We start from the raw sequence: 25,951 nt of genomic DNA, 5'->3' as shown, positions 1-25,951 counted from the left end.
CTCTTTCTCACTCTGGTGGCTACCTCTACCTCTTTCTCCCCTTCCTTTTCTCTCTCTCACTCTCTCCTTTCTTGACCTCTTGCTTTCTCTTTGTTGATTTGCTCTGTCCCTTCCTCCTCACTCCCTTGGAGGTCCCCTGCACCATACCTGTTCAGCTCAGAGGGAACCGTTCTATTTTTCTTTCTTTTCTTCCTCTCATTTAGTCTCTCCCCTCCCGTTGCTTTTAAACCTCTCACTCAGTGGGTGGCCTGTAGTACCTGCGTTGACTCTGAGTGTACCAATCAATACCAGCATCAGTGTTTGTGTGTACCTGAGCCTTCACTTCCACTCTCCCACCATTCTCCTCTTTTCCTATTTGTCTGTCTCTGGATTTGTGTGTTTCGGCGAGTGTGTGCACGTTGCATTTGTGAGCGTGTTTGTGCGCGGTGTCTGTGCGCGCGGTGTGGGTGTGAGCTGTTGTGTGTGTGTGAGCTGTGCGGTGCGTGTGAGCTGTGCGTGTGCGGTGCGTGTGAGCTGTGCGGTGCGTGTGAGCTGTGCGGTGCGTGTGAGCTGTGCGTGTGCGGTGCGTGTGAGCTGTGCGGTGCGTGTGAGCTGTGCGTGTGCGGTGCGTGTGAGCTGTGCGGTGCGTGTACATGTGTGTGAGCGGTGCGTGTGTGTGTGTGGTGCGTGTGTGTGTGTGTGTGAGCGGTGCGTGTGTGTGTGAGCGGTGCGTGTGTGTGTGCGGTGCGTGTGTGTGTGTGTGTGAGCGGTGCGTGTGTGTGTGTGAGCGGTGCGTGTGTGTGTGTGAGCGGTGCGTGTGTGTGTGTGTGAGCGGTGCGTGTGTGTGTGAGCGGTGCGTGTGTGTGTGTGTGAGCGGTGCGTGTGTGTGTGTGAGCGGTGCGTGTGTGTGTGTGAGCGGTGCGTGTGTGTGTGTGAGCGGTGTGTGTGTGTGTGAGCGGTGCGTGTGTGTGTGTGTGTGTGAGCGGTGCGTGTGTGTGTGCGGTGCGTGTGTGTGTGTGTGTGTGTGTGTGTGAGCGGTGCGTGTGTGTGAGCGGTGCGTGTGTGTGAGCGGTGTGTGTGTGTGAGCGGTGCGTGTGTGTGTGTGTGAGCGGTGCGTGTGTGTGTGTGTGTGTGAGCGGTGCGTGTGAGCTGTGCGGTGTGTGTGTGTGAGCTGTGCGGTGTGTGTGTGTGAGCTGTGCGGTGTGTGTGTGTGAGCGGTGCGGTGCGGTGCGTGTACATGTGTGTGAGCGGTGCGTGTGTGTGTGTGTGAGCGGTGCGTGTGTGTGTGTGTGAGCGGTGTGTGTGTGTGTGTGTGTGAGCGGTGCGTGTGTGTGAGCGGTGCGTGTGTGTGAGCGTTGTGTGTGTGTGTGGTGAGAGCGTTGTGAGAGCGTTGTGAGAGCGTTGTGTGTGTGAGAGCGTTGTGTGTGTGTGTGTGAGAGAGCGTTGTGTGTGTGTGAGTGGCACGTGTGAGTGGCGTGTGTGTGAGTGGCACGTGTGTGTGTGTGTGTGAGCTGCACGTGTGTGAGCGGCACGTGTGTGTGTGTGAGCGGCACGTGAGAGCGGTGTGTGTGTGTGTGTGTGTGTGTGTGTGTGTGTGTGAGCGGCACGCGTGAGCGGTGTGTGTGTGTGTGGGGCACGTGTGAGCGGTGTATGTGTGAGCGGTGTGTGTGTGAGCGGCACGTGAGAGCGGTGTGTGTGTGTGTGAGAGCGGTGTGTGTGTGTGTGTGCGAGAGCGGTGTGCGAGAGCGGTGTGTGTGTGCAAGAGCGGTATGTGTGTGTGTGAGAGCGGCATGCGTGTGTGTGAGCGGCGCGCGTGTGTGTGTGAGCGGCGCGTGTGTGTGTGAGCGGCACGCGTGTGTGTGAGAGCGGCGCGTCTGTGTGTGAGAGCGGCGCGTCTGTGTGAGAGCGGCGCGTCTGTGTGTGAGAGCGGCTCGTGTGTGTGTGAGAGAGAGCGGCTCGTGTGTGTGAGAGCGGCGTGTGTGTGTGAGAGCGGCGTGTGTGTGTGTGTGAGAGCGGCGTGTGTGTGTGAGAGCGGCGCGCGTGTGTGTGAGAGCGGTGCATGTGTGTGAGAGCGGTGCGTGCGTGTGTGTGTGTGTGTGAGTGGCTTTCCCTCTTACATATGCCCCTGTGAGGAAAAGTAATCTTCCCTTGTCACTCGTTAAAAGTACATTTACTCACTTGGATGCACCCCACAACTCTGTTTAACCGTGAATGTGTGTGTAGTGGGGAGAACATTCAAACAGTGTACACACACTTCTTCCCCCTCTTTCTTTTGGAAATGGAATCATTTTCACTTTGGGGGTAATTACAGTATGTTAAACTGTGTGCAAGGAGCTGTTCCCCCCCCCCCCCGTGCAGCCACTGTGAAATTAACTCCATTCCCCTCCAACTCTGCTGCCATCTGTCATTACCCCCCCCTAAATAATCTGTTGTCAGATGCTGTAAACATTGCCCGGTGGTTTGCAGAGAGTAAGAGAAACTGCTGAAAATGAACATCTTAAAATTGCATTGACTCCATTTATTATGCAGAGTGAGAGTCCATTATGGGTTCATTGTTCACTTAAATCTATAAAATTATCAGGTATTAGATGACGCTGGCTGTTTTGTGTCTCTTCCGGAAGGATGGAGATGTCAGTGCCACAGTATTGTTGCATTGGAAGTGTTTTATGAATGAAGACAACTGGCAATAGTTCAAATTGCCTAATCAATTATAGTGATGTGAATGGGATGTTTTCCATCCGCTTGCATTGTGAATCTGAAACCTTTTTAGAAGGCCTTGACAGGTACGTTTCCCAAATACGACATAAAGATCCTCTTTTAGCACTAAGGTTATCTTGGTAGGCCGTTGACGAACGATTATCTTAAAGTTAAAAGGGTTGTTTTTTGGGGGGAAACCCCAGGAGAGAATGGAGAGATGATATGACCAGTCTTGTCTGTTAAACTACTGTGTGTGTGTGTGTGTGTGTTATTGAGCTACATCTTGAAGACTGCGTTGACACGCAACACCACAAGCCTATGTGTTGCAAATCAACTGGCTTGGCTGTGTAGCTCAGCAAAACCGAGATGAGTTGAGCAGCCGTGAACAACCGTATTAAAACACTGATGAACTGTAATTCATTTGGAGTTTATTCAACAGGATATTGGTTTGGGATATTAAACGTTTTCATGACTTTGGTTCCCTTGGTAACCCTGCTGTGTCGCAGGTTAGTTTAGGGTCAAATTCCAAATGTCGCTTACACATTTCTATATGCCCTTTCCCATATTCTCCCTACTCTAACACGGAACCCAAACCGGCTGCGCACGTGCGCTATCGTGCATACATTTATTTTGCCCCCCCCACACACCAAACCCGATCACGACATGCAGGTTAAAATATCAAAAACTCTGAACCAATGACATGAATTTGGGGACAGATCGAAAAGCATTAAACATGTATGGCAATTTAGCTAGTTAGCTTGCACTTGCTAGCTAACATTAACTTGTCCTATTTCACTAACGTGTTGTTTTTGTTGCTAGCGAATTTGTCCTGGGATATAAACATTGAGTTGTTATTTTACCTGAAATGCACAAGGACCTCTACTCCGACAATTAATCCACACACAAAACGACCAACCGAATCGTTTCTAGTCATCTCTCCTCCTTCCAGGCTTTTTCATCGTTTAATTTATATGGTGACCGCATCTAAACTTTCATAGTATTACCACGACTACCGGTAAAACAGTTCATCTTTCATTCACCCACGTGGGTATAACCAATGAGGAGATGGCACGTGGGTACCTGCTTCTATAAACCAATGAGGAGATGGGAGAGGCAGGACTTTCAGCACGATCTGTGTCAGAAATAGAAAGGATTTCTATTTTAGCCCTTTCATCGCAGACACTCGTTGGTGCCCGCGAGTAGTGTGGGTGCAATGATTGAATAACATGGATTTCTACATTTATTTTGCGACGCTCGTAAGCCATTCACAAGCACCCCATTTTTAATATCAGAGCCATAGATATGCACATTTAATTAAAAAGTTTAATTTAAAAAAAATTGTATTTAACTAAGCAAGTCAGTGAAGAACATTTCTTATGTACAATGAGGGCCTACACTGGCCAAACCCAGACGACACTGGGCCAATTGTGTGCTTCCCTATGGGACTCCCAATCACAGCCAGACGTGATGAAGCCTGGATTCGAACCAGAGACTGCATTGACGCCTCTTGCACTGAGATGCAGTGCCTTAGTGGCGCAGCGGTCTAAGTATGTAACTAACATCTCAGAATAGGATGGCTGATCTAGGATCAGGTCCACCCCTTTCCATTCAATCTTATTAATTTTGATCTGAAAGGCGAAACTGATTGTCAGTCAGCACTCATTCTGACACGTTGGATACATACGGCCCTGGTCAGCGTTACAAAATCGCATTTGATGCCATGCCAATAGAGCTGGTAGTTCAAATCTAATTTTCCGCTGAACACAACTAGTAGACTTTAAAATGCTTTACTTGCGAACCCTTTCCCACCAATACAGAGTTAAAAAGTAGGAAAATATTGTCAAAAAAGGAAACGGTAACACAATTCAACAACAATGAGACTATATACAAGGAGTACCGGTGCAGGGGTACGAGGTAGTTGAGGCAATATGCAGGGGGGTAAAAGTGACTAGGCAATCAGGATAAATAATAGAGTGGCAGCAGCGTCTATGAAGCGTGAGACAGAACCGAGTATATGTTGTCTTCGGAAAGTATTCACAACCGTTTGACTTTTTCCACATTTTGTGTTACAGCCTGAAGTTTGAAAATGTATTAAATGTAGATGTTTTGTCACTGGCCTACACACAATACCCCATACTGTCAGAGGAATTATTTTTGTCATTTCTTTTGAGTCAAGTATTCAACCCCTTTTGTTATGGCAAGCCTAAATAAGTTCAGGTGTGAACGGCAAGCCTAAATAAGTTCAGGTGTGAACATGGGCTTATTAACAGGTCTCCTAATATATTGCATGGACTCACTCTGTGTGTAAATAATATTGTTTAACAATTTTTTTTAATGACGACATCATCCCTGTACCCAAAACATACAATTATCTGTAAGGTCCCTCAGTCGAGCGGTGAATTTCAAACACAGATTTAACCACAAAGACCAGGGAGGTTTTCCATTGCCTTGCAAAGAAGGGCACCAATTGGTAGATGGGTAAAAATATTAAAAGCAGACATTGAGTATCCCTTTGAGCATGGTGAAGTTATTAATTATCAATACACCCAGTCACAACAAAGATGCAGGCGTCCTTCCTAACTCAGTTGCCGGAAAGGAAGGAAACCGCTCAGGGATTTCACCATGAGGACAATGTTGACTTTAAACCAGTTACAGAGTTTAATGGCTGTGATAGGAGAGAACTGAGGATGGTTTAACAACATTGTAGTTCCTCCACAATACTAACCTAAATGACAGCATGAAAAGAAGGAAGCCTGTACAGAATACACATTTCAAAACATGCATCCTGTTTGGAACAAGGCACCAAAGTAATACTGCACAAAAAAATGTCAGCGCAATTCACTTTTTGACCTGAATAGAAAGTATTATGTTTGGGACAAATAGAACTGTACACAACACTGAGTATCACACTCTGTATTTTCAAGCATAGTGGTGGCTGCATCATGTTATGGGGATGCTTGCAATCGCTGAGGAGTGAGAATTAAAAAGGAAAGAATAGAAACGGAATAGACAAGCACAGGCAAAATCCTGGGAGATGAATTCACCTTTCAGCAGGACAATAACCTAAAAGTCAAGGCCACATCTACACTGGAGGTGCTTACCAAGAAGACGGTGAATGTTCCTGAGTGGACGATTTACAGTTTTGACTTAAATCTGCCGGAAAATCTAGGGCAAGACATGAAAATGGTTGTCTAGCAATGCTCAACAACCAATTTGACAGAGATTGAAGAATTTTGAAAAGAACGAGTTAATGTTGCACCATCCAGATGTGGAAAGCTCTTAGAGACCCAAAAAGACTCAGCTGTCATCGCTGCCAAATGTTCTTCTACAAAGTATTGACTCAGGGGTGTGAATAGTTATGTAAATGAGATTTCTGTATTTAATTATTAATGCATTTCTAAAAAACATGTTTTCATTTTGTCATTATCATGGGATATTGTGTGTAGATGAAATAATAATTTGAATACATTTTGAATTCAGGAATGAATACTTTCTGAAGGCAATGTGTGTGTGTGTGTGTGTGTGTGTGTGTGTGTGTGTGTGTGTGTGTGTGTGTGTGTGTGTTGGAGTGTCAATGTAGTAGTGCTGCACAGGTTAACTCCTAACCTGCAGTCCCTACGGTTATGCAACACTCACTACAGAGTTCCAAACTGCCTCTGAAAGCAACATCAGCACACAAACGGTTTGTCAGGAGCTTCATGGAATGGGTTTTCTTGGACGAGCAGCCGCACACAAGCCTAAGATCACCATGCGCGTCGGCTGGATGGGGTGTAAAGCTGGCCGCCATTGGACTCTGGAGCAGTGGTAAATGCGTTCTCTGGAGTGATGGGTCACGCTTCACCATCTGGCAGTCTGACAGACGAATCTCGGTTTGGCAGATGCCAGGAGAATGCGACCTGCCCCAGTGCATAGTGCCAACTGTAAAGTTTGGTGGATGAGGAATAATGGTCTGGGGTTGTTTTTCATGATTCGGGCAAAGCCTCTTAGTTCCAGTGAAGGGAAATCTTAATACTACAGCCTACAATGACATTATATATGATTCTATACAACTTTGTGGCAGCAGTTTGGGGAAGGCCCTTTCCTGTTTCAGCATGACAATGCTCCCGTGCACAAAGTGAGGTCCATACAGAAATGGTTTGTCGACATCAGTGTGGTAGAACTTGACTGGCCTGCACAGAGCCCTGACCTCAACCCCACTGAACACTTTTGGGATGAATTGGAACGCCGACTGCGAGCCGGGCCTACTCGCCCAACGTCAGTGCTAGACCTCACTAATGCTCGTGGCTGAATGGAAGCAAGTGCCCACAGAAATACTCCAACATCAAGTGGAAAGCCTACCCAGAAGAGTGGAAGCTGTTATAGCAGCAAAGGCAGGACCAAATCCATATTAATGCCCATGAATTTGAAATTGTTCGACGAGCAGGTGTCCACATACTTTTGATCATGTATATTTGAAGGGGTCTCCACATACTTTTGTATTTATAGTTTTATTTTATTAAATTTGTATTTTTTATTTCACCTTTATTTAACCAGGTAGGCCAGTTGAGAACAACTTTATTTAACCAGCTAGGCCAGTTGAGAACACCTTTATTTAACCAGGCAGGCCAGTTGAGAACAACTTTATTTAACCAGGCAGGCCAGTTGAGAACAACTTTATTTAACCAGGTAGGCCAGTTGAGAACAACTTTATTTAACCAGGTAGGCCAGTTGAGAACAACTTTATTTAACCAGGTAGGCCAGTTGAGAACAACTTTATTTAACCAGGTAGGCCAGTTGAGAACAACTTTATTTAACCAGGTAGGCCAGTTGAGAACAACTTTATTTAACCAGGTAGGCCAGTTGAGAACAACTTTATTTAACCAGGTAGGCCAGTTGAGAACAACTTTATTTAACCAGGTAGGCCAGTTGAGAACAACTTTATTTAACCAGGTAGGCCAGTTGAGAACAACTTTATTTAACCAGGTAGGCCAGTTGAGAACAACTTTATTTAACCAGGTAGGCCAGTTGAGAACAACTTTATTTAACCAGGCAGGCCAGTTGAGAACAACTTTATTTAACCAGGTAGGCCAGTTGAGAACAACTTTATTTAACCAGGTAGGCCAGTTGAGAACAACTTTATTTAACCAGGCAGGCCAGTTGAGAACAACTTTATTTAACCAGGCAGGCCAGTTGAGAACAACTTTATTTAACCAGGTAGGCCAGTTGAGAACAACTTTATTTAACCAGGTAGGCCAGTTGAGAACAACTTTATTTAACCAGGTAGGCCAGTTGAGAACAACTTTATTTAACCAGGCAGGCCAGTTGAGAACAACTTTATTTAACCAGGCAGGCCAGTTGAGAACAACTTTATTTAACCAGGTAGGCCAGTTGAGAACAACTTTATTTAACCAGGTGGCCAGTTGAGAACAACTTTATTTAACCAGGTGGCCAGTTGAGAACAAGTTCTCATTTACAACTGCGACGTGGCCAAGAATAAAGCAAAGCAGTTCGACACAAACAACAACACAGAGTTACACATGGAATAAACAAACAACAAACAGATAAATAATCAATAATACAGTAGAAAAAAATCTGTATACACTGTGTGCAAATGAGGTAAGATAAGGGAGGTAAGGCAATAAATAGGCCATGTTGGCGAAGTAATTACAATATTAATACCAATTAAACACTGGAGTGATTGAGGTGCAGAAAAATGTGCAAGTAGAGATACTGGGGTGCAAAGGAGCAAGATACATAAATAAATACAGTATGGGGATGAGGTAGTTGGATGGGCTATTTACAAGATGGGCTATGTACAGGTGCAGTGATCTGTGAGCTGCTCTGACAGCTGGTGCTTAAAGCTAGTGAGGGAGATATGAGTCTTCAGCTTCAGTGATTTTTGCAGTTTGTTCCAGTCATTGGCAGCAGAGAACTGGAAGGAAAGGAGGCCAGAGGAATTGGCTTTGGGGGTGACTAGTGAGATATACCTGCTGGAGCTTGTGCTACGGGTGGGTGCTGCTATGGTGACCAGTGAGCTGAGATAATGCGGGGCTTTACCTAGCAGAGACTTGTAGATGACCTGGAGCCAGTGGGTTTGGCGACGAATATGAAGCGAGAGCCAGCCAACGAGAGCGTACAGGTCGCAATGGTGGGTAGTATATGGGGCTTTGGTGACAAAACGGATGGCACTGTGATAGACTGCAGCCAGTAGAGTGTTGGAGGCTATTTTGTAAATTACATAGTCGAGGATCGGTAGGATGGTCAGTTTTACGAGGGTATGTTTGGCAGCATGAGTGAAGGATGCTTTGTTGTGAAATAAGACGCCGATTTTAGATTTAATTTTGGATTGGAGATGCTTAATGTGAGTCTGGAAGGAGAGTTTACAATCTAACCAGACACCTTAGTATTTGTAGTTGTCCACATATCCCAAGTCAGAACCGTGATCGCAGCAGCTTTCCAATCTTTAGGGATCTCAGATGATACGAAAGAGAGGTTGAACAGACTAGTAATATGGGTTGCAACAATTGCAGTGGATCATTTTAAGAAAGATTGTCCAGATTGTCTAGCCCGGCTGATTTGAAGGGGTCCAGATTTTGCCGCTCTTTCAGAACATCAGCTATCTGGATTTGGGTGAAGGAGAAATGGGGGAGGCTTGGGCGAGTTGCTGTGGGGGGTGCCGGGCAGTTGACCGGGGTAGGGGTTGCCAGGTGGAAAGCATGGTCAGCCGTAGAGAAATGCTTATTGAAATTCTAAATTATAGTTATTATATGATTTATCATTGGTGACAGTGTTTCCTAGTGACAGTGTTTCCTTTCAGTGCAGTGGGCAGCTGGGAGGAGGTGCTCTTATTCTCCATGGACTTTTTAAAGTTTGTGCTACAGGATGCAAATTTCAGTTGGAAAAAGATAGCCTTAGCTTTCCCCACTTCCTGTGTATATTGGTTCCTAACTTCCCTGAAAAGCTGCATATCACGGGGGCTATTCGATGCTAATGCAGTACGCCACCGGATGTTTTTGTGCTGGTCAAGGGCAGTTGGGTCTGGAGTGAACCAAGGGCTATATCATTTTTTTTTTATGGAGCATGCTTATTTAAGATGGTGAGGAAGGCACTTTTAAAGAATAACCAGGCATCCTCTACTGATGGGACAAGGTCAATATCATTCCAGGATACCCCGGCCAGGTCGATTAAAAAGGGCAGGTTGGTTAGGATGATATCTATGAGGGTGCCCGTGTTTACACATATCAAGCCTGTCTCAAAATACAACACTGCCCCTTTAAAACATAAGGTTTTTACAGGACTGGTTTATCAAAGACAGCTTGAAATGTAGCCTACATGTTTAGTGCTCTTGTAGGAAGCAGTAACTCCCCATTTGCTGACCTATACTTATCTATAACTGGGCTGGTAACTCGCTAACTAGCAAATAACACGTGCGGCTCTGTCCCCTGATCTGAAAAGCGTATTCACTGGCGGCTGATTGAAAGTCTGCTTGTGGGCTACCCCCACCAATAGAATTCTACTGTGTTGCGCTCTGGCTCTGCCTTCATAAAAATCACAGGCTCAATCTGGCAAAGTTAGATTTGTTTTGGTTTGTTGCATTGAGAATGAGCGGATATAATGTTAATTCGATCACAGAAAAAAACATTGATCTACAGTGCATTTAAAAAGTATTCAGACCACTTCTCTTTTTCCACGTTTTGTTACGTTACAGCCTTATTCTAAAATGTATTCAATAAAAAATACTCATCAATCTACACACAATACCCTATAATGAAAAAGCAAAAAAGTTTTTTAGAAAAAAATTCCAAAACAGAAATACCTTATTTACATACAGTACCAGTCAAGTTTTAGAACACCTACTCATTCAAGGTTTTTCTTTATTTGTACTATTTTCTACATTTTAGAATAATAATGAGGACATCAAAACTATGAAATAACACATGGAATCATGTAGTACTACATGACTCTATGTGTTTAGCGTTTTGATATCTTCTATTATTCTACAATGTAGAAAATTGTTACAAAAATATAGAAAAACCCTGGAATGAGTAGGTGTTCTAAAACTTGACTGGTACTGCAATATAACACACACACACACACACACACACACACACACACACACACACACACACACACACACACACACACACAGATTGTAATATTGAGACAAACCTGCAAGTTGACCTTCTTCTTTACCTACAACTAATGATCATGCACTCCCCTCTCCGCCCACCCGATGGCAGTCTAACACAGCGGCACTCCATAGACTCTAATCTGCCTTTCTATTTTGATCACTTAAACAAGCTTTTGGCCAGAGGGAGGTTGAGGTGCAGATTTTGTACATGGTGCGTTATACAGAGGTCTCTTGAGGGGTTAAGCGTTCTCTAAACTGTAGTAAATAATTGTTGTATTAACAAATGCAGTAAAAGCTCTGGCTCTCTAATGCGGACAGATAGGGAGAGATTTACCTCTTCTCTCTTTCCCTTGGTTTCACATGATTTCATTTGAAATGGGGAAAGAGCACTACAAAGTCCTCGTCATTTGATTTCTCAAAGATGGTCTGATTAATTACCTTTCATGTTTGGGATATTAGCCCAGTTAAGTGTGTGTGTGTGTGTGTGTAATGAGGACTTTGACCAGAGTACTAAGCATTTAGATCCTTAAACGGTAATTTCTCCTTCTCTCTTCTTTAGTCCCCTTCACCCACTTAATTTTCTCTTTCTCTTTCCCTCCATTCAGGTATGCCATCCCACCTGAGCACGGGAAAAGGCTGGAGAGGCTGGCTCAAGGTAAGACTACTCCAGATCCTCATGCACACTGACCATGTTTTACTATATACCTCCACGGAACGGTTTCAGTTTTTACTTTACATTCTATAATGGTATTTTAGTGTTTGGTGTGCTAAATGTGATACGCCACTCCGCCGTGTGTAGAGTTAGTTTATTTAGTTTACTCTGCTATCTCTATTTCCATGCCGCTTTTCACACAGACCGAGGCCTGCCCCCCTGTCACTCAAGGAGCACAGTTTTTGTTGCTCGACCATGAGACAACTTGTGTTCAGTCTGTATGGTCAATGCAGCACATGCTAACACTGCGGATTTCCACTTTGCTCTTAATATAAATCCACAAGCGTTCTATAATTATGCTATTAGTTTGTATCTTACCGTCTGCAAACAGCTAGTTTGTCTTTTCTAAGCAAGTTGTGGCTAAAATAAATAGTTTTAGCCACTAATTAGCTAATTCTAATAGCTATGTTGGCTATGAGTCAGCACAAACGTAGCTAGCTAATGAAGCCTGATACCAGTGATGGTGTAGACCTAAATTGACGTGTTTGTGCAACAGTGTCTTCTAAATCAAAGAGAAATAGGTGAAGCATGAATATGTTAGCTGCACGTAATACCTAAGAGAACATTCAATGTAGCCAAAGGTTATTGGGTCCCCTAGGAAACTCTGACCAACCCTTTGGTTCCTACCCTGTCACAATAACTGCCTGACTTTTTCTTTCATTGTCATGTCAAACAACACTGTGTTCAAAGTGACCACTATCATATACTAATAATAATTATTCTAGATCCATGATTCCAACAATTCACCCAAGTTTTTATTTTTTTCATATAAAATTGCAAGTCATGTTGCAGTTGTTGTTGAAAATAAATAAAGCTTCGATTTTTCTTGCCATATCGTGCAGCTCTAAGTGGCAGTGTGGAAATTATCTCAAATGAGTGCAGGGAATGCAGAAATAGATTCTTTTTGATTTGAAGTTTGATTGAACAGTATAAAACAATCAGAATGGAGAAAGCCCCATTTGAAATCGCTTAGAAAAATCACTTAGGAGAGAGAACTTCATCTCAAACTCAAAGGACAAAATGAAGCTTAAAGTTAATATTGCCCCGGGGAGAGTTTCACAGTGCCAGCTGCATTTTAATGGGGATTAATACACGGGCTCAGCCAGCACATTATTCACCTTTATCAGCTCACGCAGCAGCCGCCAGAGAGAACGCCTCTGAGACCAACAGGCTCTGAAACAATGCAATGAAAATGAAGTTTGAAATGGGCCTCGATTATACTGTCAGTTACATTAAAGTTTAACTGGGCAAACGATCTCCCATTCTTTGAGGCATGGCACAGACGGCTCGTCAGAGGTGTGAGAGAGCGAGAGACAGAGAAACAGATCTCTTTCCCTCTTTTCTAGTAAGTTGAAGGCCTCGGACACTAATGATTATACGAGAGACGCTGGTTTGTTTTTGAAGAGATGGCTCTGGTCTTTGAGGCTCTGGCCGTGAAATGAATTGTAGTCCTCTGAAGAGGGGCGATGAAGAAAGAGGTGAGGGTTTTACACATGATTGAGATTAGTTTTTGTTTAGGGGACAGCCACCTCTCGCCCTGAGAAGTCTGTGTAGAAAAGGCGACATAAATGGGCCGTAGAAGTCTTAAAAAAAAGACAAAAGAAAGATGAAATGGTATGATGCAGAAAATAACCGCCACTCGCATGCTTTCACAAGTTTGAAAAAAGAAAATGGTGTCATGACACAGCTGGCACAAGCTCTCAAGTACTTTATATGATATCACCAGGCGCCATTTGATGCTGGTCGGCGGAGGTATGTTCCTATGTGTCAACAAAAGTTTCTCACTCTTCAGTTTGGCTTGTCGTGCAGCCTGGTCCGGTGACCCGTTGGCGGTGACCCGGGGTCCGACACGAAGGGAGGGATTGTGGGACCAAGGAAATTATGATAATTAAAGGCTTTCTGGGCGTGCACTGCATGTTGCTCAGAGCGCTGTGACCCCCATGTTTTCCGTCTGACAGAGGGGAGAGCTCTTTACTGATAACCCCCAACCACCAATTATATCTCCCATTTGGGTGGAGAGCGTAAGCCTGTCCTGCAATGTCTCTGTCTGTAAGAAGCCAGACTTCCCTCCTGTGGCCTATCCACTCCCCGGACGTGGGGTTATGTAGTCGACATAAGCAGGAAGCCGATGACAAAATTATAGTGTATTGTTTGAGGTTTTAAATGTTACAATTTCCCTTGGGAAACACGCCATATTTCACATGCAGAACACGTTTCACTAGTATGGATGCCACAACAGGTGGATTCAGGAAATGGGAGGCAATTTAGTAATGTGGTGTTTTTGTGTGTTGTTCCCCCACCTGCAGGTTTCTTCCCAGGCAGTTCCCAGGGCTGTGACGCCTTTCTCCGCCACAAGATGACTCTCATCTCCCCGTCCATACTGAAGAAGTACAGCATCCCCTTCGACAGGGTAGGTCGTAGAACGAGTAATGGCAGGAAGACCGGGGTGGTGGCTGAGGTCTTGGGGGGGGGGGGGCTGAGCTCTGGGGGGGAGGGGTGCTGAGGTCTGGGGGGGGGGGGGGGGGCTGAGGTCTGGGGGGGGGTGGTGACTGAGGTCTGGGGGGAGGGGCGCTGAGGTCTGGGGGGGTGGTGGCTGAGGTCTGGGGGGGGCGGGGCGCTGAGGTCTGGGGGGGTGGTGGCTGAGGTCTGGGGGGGAGGGGCGCTGAGGTCTGGGGGGGGGGTGCTGAGGTCTGGGGGGAGGGGCGCTGAGGTCTGGGGGAGTCTGGGGGTTAGGGGCGCTGAGGTCTGGGGGGGTGGTGGCTGAGGTCTGGGGGGGAGGGGCGCTGAGGTCTGGGGGTGTGGTGGCTGAGGTCTGGGGGTTACTGGCGCTGAGGTCTGGGGGGGTGGTGGCTGAGGTCTGAGGGGGAGGGGCGCTGAGGTCTGGGGTGGAGGGGCGCTGAGGTCTGGGGTGGAGGGGCGCTGAGGTCTGGGGGTTAGGGGCGCTGAGGTCTGGGGGGGAGGGGCGCTGAGGTCTGCGGGGGGGGGGGGGGCTGAGTTCTGGAGAAAGCCTGCATCCTTTTTTATGAAGCATCTCAGTATTACGGGTCTGAACGTTAAAACTTTTAAATGAAATTTGAGATCCTTAACGTTAAGAAAAATATCTTATTTTATTTTTGGGGGTAGATGCAGAAAGTAAACATCATAGCGGGTTAAGTTGGACAACAACTAAGAGCATTCAAGTGTGAAGCTCAACTTATCAGTTGTTTAGGTGTCCTGGTTACCACGCTGTGAACAGTATGACGCAAACTCATGCACAGTGTTTCGTCTTGCTCATCTCAATATCCCAGCATATTTTTGTTGATGATGTGCTCAGCTTTAATGAAGTTGCGAGACATTACAAGCCCAAAAATTGTGAGATGCAGCATTCCATTGCAAGATACAGCTTTTGATTGTCGACAGATCGGCCTAGTGCACGGCTCTGACTGTCTGCCTGGTGGCTGTCCTGTCTATACTGATAGATAGACCTAGTGCACGGCTCTGACTGTCTGCCTGGTGGCTGACCTGTCTATACTGATAGATAGACCTAGTGCACGGCTCTGACTGTCTGCCTGGTGGCTGTCCTGTCTATACTGATAGATAGACCTAGTGCACGGCTCTGACTGTCTGCCTGGTGGCTGTCCTGTCTATACTGATAGATAGACCTAGTGCACGGCTCTGACTGTCTGCCTGGTGGCTGACCTGTCTATACTGATAGATAGACCTAGTGCACGGCTCTGACTGTCTGCCTGGTGGCTGACCTGTCTATACTGATAGATAGACCTAGTGCACGGCTCTGACTGTCTGCCTGGTGGCTGACCTGTCTATACTGATAGATAGACCTAGTGCACGGCTCTGACTGTCTGCCTGGTGGCTGACCTGTCTATACTGATAGATAGACCTAGTGCACGGCTCTGACTGTCTGCCTGGTGGCTGACCTGTCTATACTGATAGATAGACCTAGTGCACGGCTCTGACTGTCTGCCTGGTGGCTGACCTGTCTATACTGATAGATAGACCTAGTGCACGGCTCTGACTGTCTGCCTGGTGGCTGACCTGTCTATACTGATAGATAGACCTAGTGCACGGCTCTGACTGTCTGCCTGGTGGCTGACCTGTCTATACTGATAGATAGACCTAGTGCACGGTTCTGACTGCCTGCCTGGTGGCTGTCCTGTCCACGTGCAAGGAGTCGACCAATCAATTATTTAGTAGTCGACTCCACCCACCATGTCATAATATTTAACAGTTGGAAAGATGTCAGGGAAAGGCAGGTGACAGCAGCGAAGTCCTGCATGGCAATACTTGAGACTTGATACTTGAGAAGTTAAATGAGAATGGGAATTAAATGGGAATTCATATGGAATAAGGTAATCATGGCTGCCATTGGTTACAATCTGCCACAATGGCAATGTGCCAACTATACTGTATGAGGGCATAGTCTGGTCCAAATAGGTCTATCTTAATGTGCACATGGAAATAAACGGACTAATATTTGACTAAAATGACTGCGACTTAAAAATACACAAAAATTGTCCCAGGTTTTAGTCGACTGATAAGAACTAAAACTAAGGATGAAATTACTAAATTGTGACTTGAGACTAAAAGGTATTTTAGTCATAAATGCTCTATTAAATCTAAAATGGATGCCAAAATGAACACGGCAGCACCCTGCTCTGAGACGCTTGACACATACAGGCCTAGAGCTCTGAAGTTTGAATAGCAACACTGTTCCATGAGGGATAATATATATGGAAATAATGGAAGTAACAGCATCCATGCACATTTAACCAATAACAGACCTCTAACACTTCTCATTTTAACCATCTATGTTTGACGGATATTTCCGGTAATGCAATTCAACTCATTTGTCATCACATTACCACTTAAGCCTGTTAACAGCTCTCAGAGAGGAGCCACTTCACCACCAACGGCAGTTTTAGTAATAACCCTTCTGAGTGGAACCCTTTGCTGAAGCACAATTGAAGTACTTCAACCTGTGAAAGGACACGATAGCCCTGTGCAGCATTTGGATGCTTCCTAAATGGAACACTATTCCCTATAAAGTGCACTACTTTTGACCAGGGCTCATAGGGGACACACCCTTGTGACTCTAGCACCGACCGCTGATAGAAATTAACGGGGTGAATGAAAGCCGGCCTTCGCTGACTTAAGTGGAGGCTAATGGCACTTTTAGATGATGGAGTCTGGGTCAGTAGACATGCTGAAGTTGTTGTGGGTGTGGCTGCTCTCCAACCAACCTCTGGGACTGATGACAGCATGACGAGGGAGGAGTGAATGGAGGGAAGGATGATGACGTGAACACTCCAAAAGTGTGCATGAACATGCAGGCCTGCACACGGGCAGACACGCAGCACACACGGGCAGACACGCAGCACACACGGGCAGACACGCAGCACACACGGGCAGACACGCAGCACACACGGACAGACACGCAGCACACACGGGCAGACACGCAGCACACACGGGCAGACACGCAGCACACACGGGCAGACACGCAGCACACACGGGCAGACACGCAGCACACACGGGCAGACACGCAGCACACACGGGCAGACACGCAGCACACACGGGCAGACACGCAGCACACACGGACAGACACGCAGCACACATGGGCAGACACGCACACGGACCCAAAGCACACAGTATTGAAAGGTTGATAATGAGATTAATGGCGTCTTTACTTAAAGATCATAGCTTCACTTCACAGTAAATTATGATTGGGATTGAGTCTTAGTTACATTACCATTTCCGTGATAGAAAATTAATCATCATCTACATTTTTTTCTGTGTGTAATAATTGTAGGAGATAGAAACTGTCATGGTGCGAAATAAATTGATGACTTCAAACAAGAAATAATGTGTAAGTCTCTCTAATACGGGCATACAAAGTTCTCCTCTGTCTGCAGAGTTGTCGTGTTTCTCTTTTTCCTTTTTGTCGTGTTCCTTCGGGGGGGTGTCGTTATCTGATGCACACCGAGAGCTTCTCCCTTGATTTGAGTGTAAAAAACAACACAGGCTTTATTGCAGCTATGAGATCAGCAAAAACAAAAAAAATATCTACTCTGTCTTACCACCTCTCTTCTTCTGTCGTGCTGTTTCCCACCGCTCCACTTCCTTTAGTCTCCCACCGCTCCACTTCCTTTAGTCTCCTGTCTCTCCACTTCCTTTAGTCTCCCGTCTCTCCACTTCCTTTAGTCTCCCGTCTCTCCACTTCCTTTAGTCTCCCGTCTCTCCACTTCCTTTAGTCTCCCGTATCTCCACTTCCTTTAGTCTCCCGTCTCTCCACTTCCTTTAGTCTCCCGTCTCTCCACTTCCTTTAGTCTCCCGTATCTCCACTTCCTTTAGTCTCCTGTCTCTCCACTTCCTTTAGTCTCCCGTCTCTCCACTTCCTTTAGTCTCCCGTCTCTCCACTTCCTTTAGTCTCCCGTCTCTCCACTTCCTTTAGTCTCCCGTCGCTCTACTTCCTTTAGTCTCCCGTCTCTCCACTTCCTTTAGTCTCCCGTCGCTCCACTTCCTTTAGTCCCCCGTCTCTCCACTTCCTTTAGTCTCCCGTCTCTCCACTTCCTTTAGTCCCCCGTCGCTCTACTTCCTTTAGTCTCCCGTCGCTCTACTTCCTTTAGTCTCCCGTCGCTCCACTTCCTTTAGTCCCCCGTCTCTCCACTTCCTTTAGTCTCCCGTCTCTCCACTTCCTTTAGTCCCCCGTCGCTCCACTTCCTTTAGTCCCCCGTCGCTCCACTTCCTTTAGTCCCCCGTCGCTCCACTTCCTTTAGTCTCCCGTCGCTCCACTTCCTTTAGTCCCCCGTCTCTCCACTTCCTTTAGTCTCCCGTCGCTCCACTTCCTTTAGTCTCCCGTCGCTCCACTTCCTTTAGTCTCCCGTCGCTCCACTTCCTTTAGTCTCCCATCGCTCCACTTCCTTTAGTCCCCCGTCTCTCCACTTCCTTTAGTCCCCCGTCTCTCCACTTCCTTTAGTCCCCCGTCGCTCCACTTCCTTTAGTCTCCCGTCGCTCCACTTCCTTTAGTCCCCCGTCTCTCCACTTCCTTTAGTCCCCCGTCTCTCCACTTCCTTTAGTCCCCCGTCTCTCCACTTCCTTTAGTCTCCCGTCGCTCCACTTCCTTTAGTCTCCAGTCGCTCCACTTCCTTTAGTCTCCAGTCGCTCCACTTCCTTTAGTCTCCAGTCGCTCCACTTCCTTTAGTCTCCCGTCGCTCCACTTCCTTTAGTCTCCCGTCGCTCCACTTCCTTTAGTCACCCGTCGCTCCACTTCCTTTAGTCACCCGTCGCTCCACTTCCTTTAGTCTCCCGTCGCTCCACTTCCTTTAGTCTCCCACCGCTCCACTTCCTTTAGTCTCCCACCGCTCCACTTCCTTTAGCCTCCCGTCGCTCCACTTCCTTTAGTCTTGAGTTTATGTGCCTCACTCCTCTCTATCATGAGAAGTACTCCTAACTAGTTTATATTTAAAGCTAAATTAATCTGTGTTCCTCATTTTATTTTATTATTTTTATTTAACTATTTAATAACAAATTCTTATTTTCAATGACAGCCTAGGAACAGTGCCCCTGCTTTTTTCAGGGGCAGAAGGACAGATTTTTACCTTGTCAGCTCGGGGATTGGATCTAGCAACCTTTCGGTTACTGGCCCAACGCTCTAACCACTAGGCTACCTGTGACTTGATGAAGAGGGTCTTCAGATCAAGGGCCCAAAACGTACAGCATATTTGAAGTTCAGCTGTAGAAATCTAGTGACTTAATAATTCTGTCAGGGATTGCCAATGAACCTCACGTAATAGTAGTAGACATTTTAATGTTGGGGCAGCCACAGAAAACTAGGAGTGTCAAAATAAAAACCGCCAAATAATTTGTCAGGCTTCATTTCCAAGAGATGCAGACAATTCCGGTGAACTGTCTTCACCCTCCCGAGCTCTCAGTAAATGATGGCCCTAGTTCTGCCTTGGAACGAAACGCAATCAAATGAAAATCTTAATTTGCACGGACTGGCTAATTTCTTGTGCCATGCTTGCTGGCTCGTCTAATTACGCATGTATCGCCGGGACTGGTTCTCTTGGAGAAGTAGCCACCAAGCAGCTCAAGTGAGGGAAAGCTGGATGGGAGGAAGGAAGGGTGAGTTAAAAAAAAGCAAATCACCCTTCCCATCAGTGCTTAATGATTGTGGATATTAAGAGAAAGCATCTGTTTTTGTTCCCATGGCTGGGTTTCAGGGGTTGCGAAGACCCTGTTTTTGCCAAATCCTTCCATCCGAGGCAGAGTTTCATTGCCTTAAATGTAAATTACTTCATCATTTTGGCATAGTTTTGCTCATCTCTGCCCATCAAAAGCCGGTTTAATAACAAAAATGTTTGCTTATGCAATATAGATACAACATTTTATGAGGTTTGCATACTGCTTGTACTGCACTGGTTCTGTTGACCATTAATGCTCAGTCAGTTAATGTACATTTTAATGTTGTTTGACTGTTTACTGTATTCAGGGTCAGTCATCCAAACCCGAAACAGAATTTTAAAATATTGATCAGTGTGCAAGTAACATGTAGATTATACGACTGCATCCTGTTGATTTGATACTCTGTCACAACATCACAGAGGAGCATTTAACCTTTGAACTCTTGCTATCTCCAGATCACTCAGGAAGAAGGCGAGTTTATGGTCACCTTTCCTTATGGCTATCACGCTGGTTTCAACCACGGCTTCAACTGCGCAGAGTCCACCAACTTTGCCACCCTGCGTTGGATTGACTACGGCAAGATGGCAACACAGGTAGGTCAATGCACAATAAACCATATGGAAACCCCAGTGCCTCCTACCAACACACAGCACTATAGCGAAGATTAAACCTAGAGGTGTGTGGTCATCTACCACACATGCTACCCATATTCTCTTACACAACCATGTAATTCATTCTTTGAATACCAGTTCCACAGTCTAGTGCTTACACAAACTGTTTTAGGCCTGGAGCAAGAGGTCATTGGGGTGCAGTGTTTGTGTGTTAACCTGTGTCTTTCTAAGCTGTCTCACATCGCCTGTTTCTCCCTCATCTGTGTTCCGCTTCATTTTCCTTTCATGTCTTTATCTCCTCTCCCGGAGGGCAAACTGATGTGAATAGTTTTTGGACCAGGCCTTTCACCTGTAAGGGGGACACACATGCGCGCACACACACACACACCCTGTCTCTGCTTGGCTGCATGTCAGATTTATGAGGTTGTGAGTTCAGCGGGCTGCTCTCAGGGCCACTGGAAGCCCCTCTCTATTTCCCACAGTCTTTGATGCATGTAAAGGAAAACGTCACCCAAAAACGATTTAGTCCATTGTTGACATAATCCCAAAAATGTTTTGCCTGTTAGCAATCAAGTTTTGAAGATATGGAACTTTCAAAATACAGAAATACTGCTGGTATGATGGTGTTTTTCGTTTAACCCGCCCGCCCCTGCCCCTCTCAGGTCTGAACACAATCCACTGGCCAGGGAGCTCCCCCTCAAGAGTTCTATCTGAATCTCAGAGATTCATTGGTTGGTTTTGCCGCTTGCCCTCCATTTTGTGTCAGCACATTGATAGGCGGCTCCTGAAAGTGCCAGAGCAATGAGAAATAAAGAAAGAACAGCTTGGGCACCTCCCTCTTTCTGTCGTTCTCTCTTTCTGCCAAGCCCTATTCACTTCCTCTTGATGCCACAGGGAAAGATGGTCCTTTGAGCTGGAAATGTCACTGGGCTGTGTGGCTTGTTGCTAGTCTCCTGTCTACTAGAGCTCAAGAGGTTCTATTTGCTGACACATCTGTCTGCTGACACCTACTAATTACGGCTGTGGTCTCCTTGTTTTCAGTTGTTTCCCTGCAGTCTCTTACATGCTGACCACACCGTTCGCGTCGCGTGCGCGAGCGCTGCAAAATAACTGTACACGTTATTCATTCGTTGCACCCACAATGCTCGCGCGCGCAAACAAGCGTCTGCGTTGCCAAGCGCTAAAATAGAAGTCAGTTCTATTTGTGACGCTGAACACAGTGCATGTCCTGCCTCTCCCATCTCCTCATTGGTTTATTGAAGCAGATACCCATGTGCCATCTCCTCATTGGTTATACCCACGTGGGTGATTGAAAGATGAACAGAGGTCGGTCAGTTGTGGTAATACACCTTATTATGAAAGTTAGATGCCAATCAGCATATAAAGCCCAAAGAGGGAAAAAGCCTGGAAGGAGGAGAGATGACTAGAATTGATTCGGTTGACAGTTTTATGTGTGAATTAATTGGTGGAGTAGAGGACCTTGTGCATTTCAGGTAAAATAACAACTCAATAGGACAAATTAGCTAGTAACTGCAAGCAAGCTAGCTAAATTGCCATAAATGTTTAATGCTTTTCAACCTGTGAAATACTTTCAAGTATTTTTACTTAAGTTGTTTTTTTGAGTATCTGTACTTTACAATTTATATTTTTGACACCTTTTACTTCACTACATTCCTAAAGAAAATGGTACTTTTTACTCCATACATTTTACCTGACACCCAAAATACTTACACTTTGAATGCTTAGCAGAACAGGAAAATGGTCTAATTCCCACACTTATCAAGAGAACATCCCTGGTCATCGCTACTGCTTCTGATCTGACGGACTCACCAAATACAGTGGCAAGAAAAAGTATGTGAACCCTTTGGAATTACCTGTATTTCTGCATAAATTGGTTATAAAATTTGATCTGATCTTCATCTAAGTCACAACAATAGACACACAGTCTGCTTAAACTAATAACACACAAACAATTATATGTTTTCATGTCTTTATTGAACACACCGTGTAAACCTTCACAGTGCAGGGTGAGAAAAGTATGTGAACCCTTGGATTTAATAACTGGTTGACCCTCCTCTGGCAGCAATAACCTCAACCAAACATTTTCTGTAGTTGAGGATCAGACCTGCAGGAGGAATTTTGGACCATTCCTTTTTACAAAACTGTTTCAGTTCAGCAATATTCTTAGGATGTCTGGTGTGAACCACTCTCCAAGTCATGCCACAGCATTTTAAATCGGGTTGAGGTTGGGACTCTGACTGGGCCACTCCAGAAGGCCTATTTTCTTCTGTTGAAATCATTCTATTGTTGATTTATTTCTGTGTTTTGGGTCGTTGTCCTGTTGCATCACCCAACTTCTGTTGAGCTTCAATTGGCGGACAGATAGCCTAACATTCTCCTGAAAAATGTCTTGATAAACTTGGGAATTAATCTTCCCCGTCGATAATGGCAAGCTGTCCAGGCCCTGAGGCAGCTAAGCCGCTCCAAACCGGGATGCTCCCTCCACCATACTTTACAGTTGGGATGAGGTTTTGATGTTGGTGTGCTGTGCCTTTTTTTCTCCACACATAGTGTTGTGTGTTCCTTCCAAACAACTCCACTTTAGTTTCATCTGTCCACATAATATTTTGCCAGTAGCGCTGTGGAACATCCAGATGCTCTTTTGTGAACTTTAGATGTGCAGCAATGTTTTTTTTGGACAGCAGTGGCTTCATCCGTGGTGTCCTCCCATGTTGGCATGCTCCAGATATTTCTGTAATTCTTTAGCTGACACTAGGATTCTTCTTAACCTCATTGAGAATTCTGCTCCGTGCTCTTGCAGTCATCTTTGCAAGATGGCCACTCATAGGTAGAGTAGCAACAGTGCTGAACTTTCTCCATTTATAGACATTTTGTCTTACCGTGGACTGATGAACATCAAGGCTTTTAGAGATACTTTTGTAACCCTTTCCATCTTTATGCAAGTCAACGATTCTTAATCTTGTGTCTGAGATCTCTTTTGTTCGAGGCATGGTTCACATCAGGCAATGCTTCTTGTGAATAGCAAACTCAAATTTTGTGAGTTTTTTTTAAAGGGCAGGACAGCTCTAACCAACATCTCCAATCTCGTCTCAATGATTGCACTCCAGGTTAGCTGACTCCTGACTCCAATTAGCTTTTGGAGAAGTCATTAGCCTAGGGGTTCACATACTTTTTCCAACATACACTCTGAATGTTTAAATGATGTATTCAATATAGACAAGAAAAATATAATAATTTGTGTGTTATTAGTTTAAGCAGACTGTGTTTGTCTGTTGTTGTGACTTAGATGAAGATCAGATCTAATTTTATGACCACATTTTTTGCAGACATCCAGATAATTCCAAAGGGTTCATAATTATTTTCTTGCCATTGTACATGCTTCATTTGTAAAGGATGTCAAAGTGTCAGAGTGCCCCTGGCTATCTGTAAAAAAGACAATTAGGTCTAGTTTGCTTAATATAAGGAATTTGAAATTATTTATACTTGTACTTTTACTTTTGAAACTTAAGTATATTTCAAACAATACTTTTACTCAAGTAGAATTTTAATAGGTGACTTTCAATTTTACTTGAGTATTTTTCTATTAAGGTATTTTTTTACTTAAGTATGACAATTGAGTACTTTTTCAACCACTGTTAGTAGTACAATCCAGTAGTAGTAGTAGTAGTAGAATGTAGTAGTAGTACAATGTAGTAGTAGTAGTACAACAATGTAGTAGTAGTACAATGTAGTAGTACAATGTTGTAGTAGTTGTACTACAATGCTCTAGTAGTAGTAGTAGTAGTACAATGTTGTAGTAGTTGTACTACAATGCTCTAGTAGTAGTTGTACTACAATGATCTAGTAATAGTTGTACAATACTGTAATAGTTGTACAATACTGTAATAGTAGCAGAAGTATGCTGTAGCAATAGTAGTAGCAGTAGTACAATGCTGCTGTAGTAGTAGCAGTAGTACAATGCTGCTGTAGTAGTATTAGTAGCAGTAGTACAATGCTTCTGTAGCAGTAGTAGTAGCAGTAGTACAATGCTGCTGTAGTAGTATTAGTAGCAGTAGTACAATGCTGCTGTAGCAGTAGCAGTAGTACAATGCTGCTGTAGCAGTAGTAGTAGCAGTAGTACAATGCTGCTGTAGCAGTAGCAGTAGTACAATGCTGCTGTAGCAGTAGTAGTTGCAGTAGTACAATGCTGCTGTAGTAGTATCAGTAGTAGTACAATGCTGCTCTAGTAGTATCAGTAGTAGTACAATGCTGCTCTAGTAGTAGTATTAGTAGTAGTAGTACAATGCTGCTCTAGTAGTAGTATTAGTAGCAGTAGTACAATGCTGCTGCTGTAGTAGTATTAGTAGCAGTAGTACAATGCTGCTGTACTATTATCAGTGGTAGTACAATGCTGCTGTAGTAGTATCAGTAGTAGTACAATGCTGCTCTAGTAGTATCAGTAGTACAATGCTGCTGTAGGTAGTATCAGTAGTAGTACAATGATGCTGTAGTAGTATCAGTAGTACAATGCTGCTGTAGTAGTATCAGTAGTAGTACAATGCTGCTGTATCAGTAGTAGTACAATGCTGCTCTAGTAGTATCAGTAGTACAATGCTGCTGTAGTAGTATCAGTAGTACAATGATGCTGTAGTAGTATCAGTAGTACAATGCTGCTGTAGTAGTATCAGTAGTAGTACAATGCTGCTGTATCAGTAGTAGTACAATGCTGCTCTAGTAGTATCAGTAGTACAATGCTGCTGTAGTAGTATCAGTAGTACAATGCTGCTGTAGTAGTATCAGTAGTAGTACAATGCTGCTGTATCAGTAGTAGTACAATGCTGCTGTAGTAGTATCAGTAGTAGTACAATGCTTCTGTATCAGTAGTAGTACAATGCTGCTGTATTAGTATCAGTGGTACAATGCTGCTGTATTAGTATCAGTGGTACAATGCTGCTGTAGTTGTATCAGTAGTAGTACAATGCTTCTGTATCAGTAGTAGTACAATGCTGCTGTAGTAGTGTCAGTAGTACAATGCTGCTGTATTAGTAGTACAATGCTGCTCTAGTAGTATTAGTAGTACAATGCTGCTCTAGTAGTATCAGTAGTACAATGCTGCTCTAGTAGTATCAGTAGTACAATGCTGCTCTAGTAGTATCAGTAGTACAATGCTGCTCTAGTAGTATCAGTAGTACAATGCTGCTCTAGTAGTATCAGTGGTAGTACAATGCTGCTGTATTAGTATCAGTGGTAGTACAATGCTGCTGTATTAGTATCAGTAGTACAATGCTGCTCTAGTAGTATCAGTAGTACAATGCTGCTGTATTAGTATCAGTGGTAGTACAATGCTGCTGTATTAGTATCAGTAGTAGTACAATGCTGCTGTATCAGTAGTAGTACAATGCTGCTGTAGTAGTATCAATAGTACAATGCTGCTGTATTAGTAGTACAACAATGCTATGAAGTGTAATGTGCCTAACTGCTTTTCATCATATCTGAACATTGTTCCACTCTTACCTCCCTGACTAGCACACAGGGATATGTCATCTAGATAGGTCATTGTTTCTCAATTCCACTCCTTGAGTGAACACATTTTTATCTTAGCCGTGGACAAGCACATCTGATTCAACTTGTCAACTTGTCATCAAGCCCTTGATGAGTTGAATT

The 25,951-nt window shown here is 44.7% G+C and overlaps 1 protein-coding gene across 1 annotated transcript in view; it reads left to right on the top strand.

Moving 5' to 3' along the window:
• LOC110533913 (lysine-specific demethylase 4B) overlaps positions 1-25,951 on the top strand; it is a 96,335-nt gene that overhangs the window by 14,196 nt on the left and 56,188 nt on the right. The window contains exons 6-8 of the mRNA XM_036940651.2: positions 11,392-11,441; positions 13,805-13,908; positions 20,132-20,269. Coding sequence (XP_036796546.2) covers positions 11,392-11,441; positions 13,805-13,908; positions 20,132-20,269 — 292 coding nt within the window. The remainder of the gene's footprint in view (positions 1-11,391; positions 11,442-13,804; positions 13,909-20,131; positions 20,270-25,951) is intronic.

The sequence above is a fragment of the Oncorhynchus mykiss genome, chromosome 1 (assembly GCF_057628025.1).
Source record: "Oncorhynchus mykiss isolate SJ-2025 chromosome 1, ASM5762802v1, whole genome shotgun sequence".
In the NCBI taxonomy this organism is placed as follows: Eukaryota; Metazoa; Chordata; class Actinopteri; order Salmoniformes; family Salmonidae; genus Oncorhynchus; species Oncorhynchus mykiss.
Note: the sequence above shows the minus strand (reverse complement) of the source record. Positions and strands in the feature narration are given on the sequence as shown.